The sequence below is a fragment of the Nelumbo nucifera genome, chromosome 3, assembly GCF_055504915.1.
Source record: "Nelumbo nucifera cultivar China Antique chromosome 3, China Antique-T2T, whole genome shotgun sequence".
Classification (NCBI taxonomy): domain Eukaryota; kingdom Viridiplantae; phylum Streptophyta; class Magnoliopsida; order Proteales; family Nelumbonaceae; genus Nelumbo; species Nelumbo nucifera.
In genome coordinates, this window is record NC_142651.1 from 546,581 (window position 1) to 558,538 (window position 11,958).

Genomic DNA, 11,958 nt, shown 5'->3' on the forward strand with positions numbered 1-11,958 from the left:
ACACTTACTGCATAGGAAATAGTAGAAATCACTATTTGCTGATTCAGTCAAGCTTCTTGTGAGAGAAAGAGGGGGAAGGTGAAGATTTCAGCAGTAGAGAAGGAAGGAGAAGAAGAAAAGAGTAGGAGGTCAACTAGAGATATGAGAAAAGTTAACCCTAGCCACCAGCCCCTCATTAGATTTATATTTAACTTAAAGATATTACAAGGATACCCTTAGTAGGGCGGCGACTAAAACTGAATAGTCACAACTTTAAAAAATAAAAAACTAATGGGCCAAAGGCCCAACAACTTCCTAATTAAATAAAAACAAGCTAAAGACAAACCAGGCCACTCAACAAAACAAACTGGCCCACTCAACAGAAATATCTGACCGAGTCATGCAAAGATATAACAACTTCCCAAGCAGTCTCTGAAACACCCCCTTATCAGATAAAAGCTCACCATCTGTAGCAAAAAGCTTATGATTGACATCAATAGGAGTGGAGATTGGTTTAGCTCCAAGTTTACCAGTCTCAGCAAGGAGGTCAAAGACATACTTACGCTGAGAAATGAAGACACCATCCTTAGATCTAGCAACTTCAATGCCCAAAAAATACCGAAGATCTCCCAAATCCTTGATCTCAAATTCAGAGTTGAGAAATCTTTTTAGTTTATTGACCTCTTGAGTGTCATTACCCGTGACCACAATATCATCAACATAAATTATCAAGGTCACCAGAGAGCCATTTCTCTTCAAGAACAGGGTATGATCAGATTGAGTTTGTGTGTAACCAAAGGAGACAAGAGCAGCCCTGAACCTCTCAAACCAAGCCCGAGGAGACTGTTTGAAACCATAAATAGATTTATGCAGTTTACACACCTTGCCTTGCATTTCCTTCCCATACACCCCTTGAGGCAAAGACATATAGACCTCTTCATGTAGGTCTCCATTCAAGAAGGCATTTTTAACATCAAACTGGTGTAGGGGCCAATCAAAAGTAGCGGCTAGAGACAACAAAACCCTGGCTGAGGTTATCTTAGCTACAGGAGCAAATGTCTCAAGATAGTCAATACCTTACATCTGAGTGTAGCCCTTAGCAACCAGCCTAGCCTTAAACCTCTCAATAGATCCATCAGAGTGATATTTAATGGTAAACACCCATTTACAACCCACTGGTTCCTTCCCTTCAGGCAAGTCAACAATATCCCAGGTATGGTTCTTATGCAAAGCATCCAGTTCAGTCATCATAACATCCCTCCATTAAGGTTTAGATAAGGCTTCCGGTATGGACCTGGGTATCACATGAGAAGAAACAGAAGCAAGAAAAGAGTAGTAGGAAGGAGAGAGAAGGCTATAAGACAGGTGTTTGGAGATACAATGGGCTGTACGCTTCCGCTTGCCCTTGCGGAGAGCAATAGGATGGTCAAGGTCTGGGAAAGATGTAGATGGGTCAGAAGAAGGCTGACCTGTTACCTCAATAATGATGGGAGGAGCAAGAGACTCTTCTGTAGGAGTAGAAACAACCTGCCCATGTCTGAATCTGTGCCTTTGGTACCACCTTTGGAGAATATGATGAGGAGGAATTATAGGAGAATGTGGTGGAGGAGGAGGAGGAATAGGAATATCGGAGGTAGGTCCAATGGGAGAAGTAGACACCTCATGATAGGACTCAAGAGGAATGGGAAGAGGAACAGCTGGAGACATAGCAAAGGGCTCTTCATATTTCTCCCCCTCAGGAGAAATGCTAAAGAAAGGAGTCAACTCAGCAAATGTGACATCCCGATATACAAAGCGGGTGCCACTAACTGGATCAAAACAGCAATATCCCTTCTGTGTGGAAGCATATCCCAAAAAAACACATTTATGAGTCTTAGGTTCAAACTTGTGCCTTTGATGACTGTGAACATGCACATAGCAAGTGCACCCAAAAACACGGAGAGGAAGAGAAAAAATATCCTCATCCGAGAAGAGAAGGCTAAAGGGGGTTTTGAAGTTAAGGACCCGGGAGGGCATACGGTTGATAAAAAAAGTAGCAGTAAGAACAACATCTCCCCAAAATTTTATAGGAACATGGGATGCAAACAGGAGGGATCTGGCAACTTCAACCACATGTCTGTTCTTCCTTTCCACCACCCCGTTCTGTTGTGGAGTGTAAGAACAAGAACTTTGACGAATAACCCCAAAAATTTCAAGATAGGCGGAGAGGGTTTTCTCAAAATACTCCTTAGCATTATCAGAACAGAATATTTTGATCTGAGTGTTAAACTGGGTGAGGATGAGTTCATGAAATTTTTGCACAATAGCTAGTATTTCATCCCTGGATTTCATGAGATAAATCCAAGTGTAACGAGAGTAGTCATCAATAAAAAGGATAAAGTACCTGTAACCCCCCATAGTTGGCAAATGATATGGCCCCCACACGCCAGAGTGAACAATATGAAAAGGAGAAAGAGATCTTTTATTGCTTACTGAATAAGAATGTCTACAATGCTTTGCCAGTTCACACGATTCACAATGAAGACTCGATAGACACTCCCTTAAACATATCTGGAAACAAATTACTCAAAGCAGAAAATGACAAATGGCCAAACCGAAAGTGACATAACAAGACTTTGTTAACAGACTGACAAAACTGACTCTAAGGCAACTCCATGAGGTGGTTCAAAAGCTCTATCCGGTGTGTCCAGCAAGTATATTCCGTTTACCTCATGGCCACTCCCAATCATCCTTTGAGATTGCAGGTCCTAAAAAACACAATGAGTGGGAAAAAAGGTTATGCTACAATTCATGGATTTAGTTAAGCTGCTAACAGATAAAAGGTTTGTGTTAAGTTTAGGAACATGAAGGACAGAGGATAAATAAAGGGTGTCAGAGGTCTTTATATCCCCTTTACCAGAGATGGGAGCAAGAGACCCATCAGCAAGGGATATTTTCTCTTTTCCAGAGAGAAGGTGGTATGAGCATAAGAGATTAGACAGGCTGGTCATATGGTCTGATGCACCGGAATCAATAATCCAAGGGATTTTATGATTACTTGAAACTGAAGCATGATTTGCAGAAGCACGAATACCTGAGTGAGCAAATGCAGATGAAGATGATGTGTTGTTGTTGGAAGAGTGAGATGAAGAAACAATAGCTTCCAAGTGATTTAGTAGCCTCCCATACTTCTCAAAACCCGCCTTCATTGCTGCCAACTGCTCAATGGTTGATTTTTCTTCACTCCCCTTATTTCCTCCTTCAGGTACTATAGCAACATTAGTTGTCTTACGCTTTCCTACCTGACTGCCCTTCTTAGAGCTGTTGTTATTCTTAAACCTATCAGGAAGAAGCTTAGAATGAAGCTTCCAGCAAGTGTCCTTTGTATGCCTCGGTTTCTTGCAATATTCACATATTTACTCCCTTTTCTCAATAGGACCCTTTGGCTTTATTCCAGCCTGTGCAAAGTGTTCTGTAGGTGGACTCTGCAACTGAACCTGCCACCTACTCTCCTCACTGCTTATCATAGCGTATGCCTGGGAAACAGTAACCTCATCTCTGGCTAGGATTTTGCCTAATGATGTCAAACTCAGGGTTGAGTCCAATGAGAAATTCAAACACCCTATTTCTCTCCACCAACTTCTTATACATTTCAGCATCATTCTTACTCTCCCATACAACAATCTCCATAACATCAATTTCTTTCCATAGGGATTTCAGTATAGAATAGTAGGTTGCTACACTCTTCTCCCCCTGTCTTAGGTTCTTCACATCACTTTTCAACTTATAGACTCTGGCTACATTCAACTTCTGTGAATAGGTCTCAGTAACACTGTCCCATATCTCCTTAGCCGAAGACATTCAGAGATAATGCTGACTTATATGAGGTTGCATAAAATTGACCAACCATCCTATGACAGTATAGTTCTCTTGCATCCATCTCTCAAATTCAGGGTCTGTCTCTTCGGGTTTCACTTTACTACCTGTGAGATACCCGAGTTTTCCTATACTACAGACATAAATTCTTATAGACTGTGCCCAAGCAAAATAATTTGTCCCATCTAGCTTGATTGTGGTCACACCAGTCAAAACGGAATCTACCGAGCCAAGGCCAGAAACCGACACTTGCTTAAACTCACTTCCCTATGGCTCCATTAATCAAACAAAAATCAAAGAACCACAAATTTTGTCTATATAAACTTACTTGAAGTCAAACCAGAACCCAGATGCTTGAAAACTAGGGTTTTACTCCGTCCAGTTGTTGGGGAGGGAGAGAGAAGATGCAACTGCTCCTACCAGAGCTTCCCAATCTCTTCCAAACTTGAACCGCCCTCTCCTTTAGGAGTCAAAAGGTCCCAAGCACAGAGCGCCACACCCAAAGCTTCACCTTTACCTGTACCTTCGAAAATCTCTAATCGGCTAGGGCTTTGGGCAGCAACAGAATAGCACCACTTCTTGGCAATATTCAGCCAGATTTAAACTCTCCAAACCCTCTACCAACTAGGCCAGAGATCCTCTGAACTATAGAGAACCTATCTCTCCATACACTCTCTTAATCTAAGGGTGTATGGGAAAAGAGGAAGAAGAAAAAAAAGGAAGAAATAGACCTGCTCTAATACCAAGATGTAAATCAGTCCTCAAATATTAGGTGTAAATTTGAAGATTATAAGGAAAAAATGAAGAAGAGAAGTAAGAGCAGCAGTACAAGAGAAGAAGATGGCGAAAAGAGAAGGAAGAAGAAGAAAGGTTTGAATTATCTTCCCTGTCTCCTCTAATCCTTTTTTATTAAGAATTAATGTTAGAGTAATGACAAGCATGCCCTTTAAGTGGGCGGCCAGCTAGGCAGTAACATAAAGAGATTAAACAAAAAGAAATAACAGGCCCATTAAGAGAGGCCCATTATCCAATAAGAAAAGAAAAGATATTACAAGAGAAGATACTAGGACCCATTCGGCCCAGTCTCTTTACACCCCATATAGTTGGGACAAGGCTAAGATGATGAAATATTAGCTTACACTATAACCCATGAGATATGAATGCTGTGCTTAGATTACCAAGGCCACAGATAGGGTTTAATTACATCCTTGTGGCAGTTGATCAGACTCTGAAGATTGTCACAATAAGTAAATATAAAATAACGCTCATCAGCTACTTTTGGAAGACTCTAGGTAAAATGGGACAAGGCTTATATATTCAACATCACGGGCATCTGACTATCCATGGATAGACTAATAAACGTTAATAGTTGACCACAGCTTTGGCAGTCTCTTACTCCATTCCAGTTATAATGTAGCCAAGCAGGAGTTACATGTAATAGCTTCGTTAATTGTTCCATGAGTTGTTTTTTGGTAATAAAATAAAAATTATTAAAAGAAAAAGAGAGAGAAATAACAAGGAAAGTGACCAAAAGTCACCCAAGAGAGAAAAGAGAAACAACTTCAACTACCATCGAAACCTCCAAACCAAAGACAGATCTCGACAAAACAAGATAACACAAAATCCCAAGAACCCAGTTATCCAACTAACACATCCCAACAACCATAGCCCAGCAATTTACCCAAACCAACAAACCCCCAAAAACAACTTGATAGGAACACAGCTCATCCCACTACCACTGCTGCGCCCACTAGTATGATATCCATACAGCCTTATCCGAATACCTATGTGAGAGGGCCACGTCATCTAGTTAGTTACAACTGACTCAGTCCCCATGTGATGTAAAGGGCTATAAATAATTAAAATGCAGTAAAGTGGATAACCTTTTTTGAGCATCAAACCATTCCTCCCTTCTCTTTCTTTCTGTAGGAGGAATGAGCTCCCTTGAAGAAGCTCCTGAAGTAGGCAGAAACCTACCACAACTTCAAGCAATCACACTTCAAAGGCCCTTTTAGTCTAGAAAAGACATCTGAAACCATATCTTGCTTTCACTCGTTTCTGAATCTTCTAACTGCTAGAGTATCCTTCCTGAGTCCAGCGAAACATTAGGCTCCTCATTAATCCTTTCTAGGTCCAAGATTGTGCTTTTCTCAAAGAACTAATCACCAACCAGTTCCGCATCTTTTTTTTATGACAACTCCTTCAAGCCTATCTGATAACATGTTGTGGCCATCTTCAGACATTGAAAATTTTTCTTGAAGATCTCCATCAGCCTCCCTCAAAAACATCGGGTATTTCTCTTCTAATTCCCTGAATTTTTTTTTCTAGCATAATCATCTCCCCCCAAACAACTAATACCCAAAACCTTGCTCACTTCAACTTCTATAATCACAATCTTTCCAAATCAACCTTTGTTTCAATAATATGGGTTTCATCCATTGTAATCTCTTCTTCTTCTGAATTGTCTTCCTCTTCTTCCTCCCCTCTACTTCCTCCTTTTTTTTTTGATCAATAACACAATTCATTAATTATCACAATAAATTACAGAGAGGAAGACAAACTTTCTTATCTTCCAACTACATCAAGAGCCCCAAGAGAGGAAACAAGAGAGAAAGAAAGAACAGAAAAAGAAGAAAATTAAATTACATCTTTGCCCAGAACATGACATCCCTGTCCACCCCTTGCTTAGCTAACCCATCAGCAAAAGAATTAGCTGATCTTTTTACCCAACTAATTTTAACTTCCATTTCTCGAACCAGCCATCTGAATTTCCTCTTCAAATTACTATAACTCCATAAACCACTATCTTCTTTGTTCAGCCACCCAACCACCACCTCGGAGTCCCCTCTATTTCCTCCTTCTCTGCTTCTTCCCTAGGGATGGATTCAAGCCAAGCCAATCCAAATATCTCACTTTTGAGCTCGGCTCAGTAGAAATACATGAGGTTCGAGTTTAGTCTTGAACTCGATTCAAGCTAGACACATGAGACCGAATTTAGCTCAACACAAAAGCTCATATGTTCAAGCTCGATAGTGAGCCAAATTTCATATTAAAAAAATAAAAAAGAAATAAACATGTAAAAAATATACAAATAAAAAATATTTACTATGGTATATATAAAAAATTAGGCTTGAGCTCAGCTCAATTACCAAACGAGCCTATATCTCCCCCCCCCTAGAATGCCCTCTGGTTCCTTCTCTCATCTCTTGAAAACTCTCCTCACTCTTCTTAGTTGACTGATCCACCTCAAGTTAATCGGAGCAATAGGACTTACCTCTATATTAGTTTTTGTCTCAATCATTGGCTTCATTTTGCTATTATTTGATCTATCAGCTCCTGTTTCACTCCAATATTACTTGCAGCCACCACCTGTGAGCCCTCCTCATAGGAATCCTCTACTACCTTCTAGGAGGAACAATTTCAATGTTGAAATTCCTCTTCCAAAGCCAAAGAATCATGCCTTAACTGAGGAAGACTTAAGTTGTCACATGCCTCCCCATCATTGGGCTTGGATTTGATTACTAGCCCACTTTGTTTACTCGCTTGAGTCACCCAAATCAACACCATGGTCTGGTTCACTCCTTGTCCCTCTTCTAAGTTGTTCAAATTCCCATTCAAAAATACAAACTTCCTGCACATGTCTCAAGCTATCAACTTCCCATCCCTTTTGGGCAAACAAACCAATGCCTTCCATGTAAGCATTCTCTTTCTGCCACTTCATCTTCCTCCCTTCTTGCATCCTTCCACAGGGAAGCTTCCATGGAGGCTGTCAACCACATAGAGTAGGACATCCCATCTTCAAAAACTTCCACTTTTCTGGGATTTCCTCTGGTTTAACCCCCCTCAAGATTATGGCTGCTGAGTGCAGATCCAAGATGAATTCCATCAAATTGAGTGCTGCGTAGTGATGCCAGTGATTCAAACAGTCCTTCCTTCCAGAGATGAAAGGGAAACCCAAGGATCCTAACAATAACTTCATTCTCAACACCAATTGCTTTTTCATTAGATAGAGGACACCACTTTGAAACTGTTATACCTGCAGAATCCGTTTGGATATTCAATGCTGATACATCATACATCTATTTCATCTTCCACCATTTCAACTAAAGCCTTGCACATTTCAAATGGGGTGATCATAATTGATTTCTTTATGCTCAAACCTTTTTCTTCCAATCTTGTGGTTTGTTTACTACTGCTACTTGAGCTTCTCCTTCCTGAATTGTGGCCTGAAGACCCTGAACTTCTTCTTCTTTCTCATTCAAGAAATTTTGTAACACTGTAAGTATCTCCTTCCACCCTTCACTTTTCCTGCCTTCTGGGAACAAACCACCTGCTTTTCTCAGGCTTCCTCATATTTTGAGCTCTTCCACATAGCATCTCTTCTCGATTTTATGGCACCTTCTATAAAGTTCCAAAACCATTCTATTACACCAGTACCCACCAGCAACACTGTCACCATTTTTAACTCTCTCACCTTCAGCGCAGCCTTCCTTGAGTTCTGAATCTCTCAAACAACAAACTTTTGGCTTTGATTTTCACTAGTCTCATCCATCGCCCAGTCCTCACAAACTCACGAATTCCATGAGTTGTTCACAGTTACATGTTCACTAAGGGTCCATTTGGTTTGCAGGAATAGGGTTCCAGAATCTGAACCAGAATGGTCCATTCTGATTCCAACTGTTTGGTTGGGCAGAACCAGAATCCCATTCTCATTCACTGGTTGAATGGCATCCCCCATTTGAGGGAATGGCCATTCCCTCCCCCTCCCTTGGGAATGAGAATCCATTCCAGCTAATACTGATTCCAGTTCCAATTCCAGTTTGAACCAAACAGGCAAGGGGAATAGACCATTCCGATTCCAATTCTGAAGGATTCTGATTCCGATTCTGTGAACCAAACGGACCCTAAGATCTTATCATTATCAGAGTCCTCATCAGGGGAAAAAATGTAAGTCTGAATTGTTTCATAAATTATAATTCTCAAAACTGTCTTTAAAACTATTGGTTTTCTTTTCTTTCAGAAAGCAAAAGATGATTTGAATCCAAAACTTTTTGAAATTTATTTAAAAATTTTAGACAAACAACAAAAAGAGAAGAATTGTTGACATTCTTGTCTATAAATAAACCTGCTTTAGTGGTTTTCTTTAACATGTAATACTAGCTTTCTTCCACCCCAATCCACTCTTTCCTAGAAGAACAAACAGATTAGTAAAGGTTGTTTCATGGAAAATGAAAAAAAAATAGAAACTAACTTTAGCATATTTTGTTTAGAATTGTTCAGATATTTATGGAGATATAATCAACTTTTTATGGTTTTGACGTAATAAAGACATATCTCTGAGTACATAATGATGTCTTATTCAGAATATATTTTTGAGCCAAAGTGTAGTTAAACACTTTTTATTAATTCATCAAAGTATCTACTGCTTTTCTTTTTCCTTTTGACCTTTTCTGCCATCATTTAGAGCCAGAATATCTCAGGTCATTTTTGCTTATCGCATTCTGTTAACAGTGCTCGAGAAGCTTTGTAAAAAATACTAAAGCTGTATTTGGAATTTCCCCAATGAAGCCATTTGCAACATCATTGACTCCATCATTCATGATGCCATCTTATCATTGGCCACCAGAAAATATAGAACCATTATTCTGCAGCATGATGGCATATTTAACAGTAACTATCATAACAATATAGGATATCAGTTAAATAAAATCTTGAAAGAATCATTGGGCATTCACTAGTACCTAGAAGTATTGCTATAAATGTTATGCCAATTCTATGCATGTACAGGTACATGTCTTCTAGCTATGGCAGTGCATAGAAGAATCACAATTGATATGATAATATCACAAGTTTAAAAAAAAAAAGAAAAAAGAAAAAAACTTAGATGTACCATGAAATATCGCTAGTAAAGGTTGCAATAAATATGCGCAAAAGGCTTTCTATAGGATAAAGAAGCTCCGGCAAGGAAATCACAGAATGCTGAGCTAGTGAACGGTGTTCCATAAACTCAAGACGGTTCAGGCAGAATGTCCCCCCTGATGATGAGCAATCAAATGTCCTGTTGTTCTTTAATTTGAAACCACTGTTATCTTGATGGCCTTTTCTGGTAGAATTTGGTACCAGACTCTTGAATTCACCACTGGAAACAGCTTTTACAACAGAAGTTTCATTAGCATGTTTCTCTTTGTCATCGAAAGCACAGTTAGATGCAGGAGAGGGGTTTGTTTCTGAAGCAAACACAGCCTCCCCAACTAAGCTCCTCTTCACCACACTAAGCCTTCCAGCATCCAAGACACAACAAGGACTTGGTTCACGCACAAAACCAGGCCTACCATTTTTCACCAATTTAACTTTCACAATGTCATTTGAAGTCACACCTTGAGATTTTTTTTCTCTACTGATAGCCTGATTCCCATTTTTATGTATACTATTCAAAAACACAGAACCTTGAATGTAATTTATGGGATCCAGACTGTCTAACATCTGCCTACATTGACTTAAAAGAAAAACAGCTCTGCCAGTAACGTCATCATATCCTGATCTACAAAGAGCTAAGTGCTTGCTTACATCATTTTCCCCTAAACCAAGTACATTTTCGCTTCCTTCTCCATGTACTGCTTGTCCCACAGAACATCCTGCAATAGTTTCTGCTTCCCCAATTAACTGCCTATCTACTGTAATCCCATTTAACCTGGGAACCTCCTCTGTGAAAATAACCCTTTCAACGACAAAACGAATCCTAATTCCCGGACTGCAATTGAATTCGTTTCTACAAGCAAAGGAAACTTCATCCCCAACAGATAACTCCATGACAGATCCTTTGCCAAGCCTAAAGCCATTAACGAAAACCCCATTTAAAGAACCCCTAACACTAAACCCCTCCTTTGTCTCTCTCCCTTCAAGACAACATCGAAATCTTCTCCTTATATCATCCAAATCACGACTACAAGGCATGAAGAAACCGTCCACAATAAAAATCTTTTGCAGCAACCCATCAAAGAAAATCTGGCAATGCCGCTTGCTTATTCGAGCATCCTCAAACACAATTTCACAGCATCGATTATTCCGACCAATGGTATAAAGCCAATCCGACCTTAGACAAATTGAATTATAAATAAAACTTGTGCTCGATAAAATTGGAGAAACATCAAAGGATTTCAAATAGCAAAAGCCCGCATTTGCAACGATTCTCTGTTTCTTGTGAAAAGAATGAGAGGGACGAAGAACCATATCCCCTCTTCCCCTCTTATTACAATCGTCAACCTCCATGAATCGAAATTAATCCAATAGACATTCAATGAGAGACCATAAATAATACATTCTTAAGCTATTCGATAGAAGGTGTGAGAGAGAAATAATTTAACGAGGCTGGGATGATAAGACCAGACCTCAGTGGTCGTAGACGGGAGACGAATGCGCAAGGCAGGAAGGATCTGTCCAACTAAAATCCCATCTCCCTCCATTTCCTCAGTATCTATCCCTCTCTTGAAGACTTTGAACTAAATTCCTGGCGAGTATGAACTGGAACTGCTTGGCTACTGTGTGTGTGCAAATGCTGAAATGCTTTATTAAAACTTAAGAGTATAACTCTCCCGCCATTTGCTTTTCGCAAAAGTCACCACTCACCGGTCACAACGTTTTCCTCCTTTGGTCCACAATCCACATATTGAAGACTGTCCTCCTTTTTTATCGGATGTCTCCGAAGAGACCAAGACTGTCGTTCTTGAGCTGAAACTATGTCCAGTGCAAATACATACAAAATCACTTTACACATTTGCATTTGTATTTCTATAGCTCAGGTTAGAAAGAGTACACATGCAAATATGCACAGTGCAATGGCCTATAACTCTAACCGTATACATTTGCATTTCTATTTTCATAGGCTCAGTTTGGAAGAAGTACAAATGCAAATATATAGAGTGCAAAACCTTATGTTTTTTATTATTTTGTATGTATTTGCATTTATACTCTTTCCAAACCGAGTCATAAGGCCTATAACTCTAACTGTAGCACAAACAAACTATTTTACTCCCGAAAAGATAAAAGGGATAACTTTCAAACCCACACCCCCCGAATATTTGGATACACATAAAAACATTATAAAAACACATCAAAAATACTAAA

The 11,958-nt window shown here is 39.6% G+C and overlaps 1 protein-coding gene across 6 annotated transcripts in view; it reads right to left on the reverse strand.

Annotated features, from left to right (window-relative positions):
• The window catches only part of LOC104592681 (forkhead-associated domain-containing protein / FHA domain-containing protein), a 41,357-nt gene extending 29,623 nt beyond the window's left edge, over positions 1 to 11,734 (reverse strand). For 4 of the 6 annotated variants that reach the window (XM_088901251.1, XM_019196937.2, XM_010252124.3 and 1 more), the window contains exon 1: positions 9,725 to 11,733. In XM_088901251.1, coding sequence (XP_088757377.1) covers positions 9,725 to 11,103 — 1,379 coding nt within the window. In that variant the 5' untranslated portion in view covers positions 11,104 to 11,733. Of the gene's footprint in view, positions 1 to 9,724 lie in introns of all 6 variants that reach the window. The other 2 variants (XM_019196936.2, XM_010252123.3) reach the window with 2 other exon arrangements.
• Positions 11,735 to 11,958: the final 224 nt, after the last annotated feature.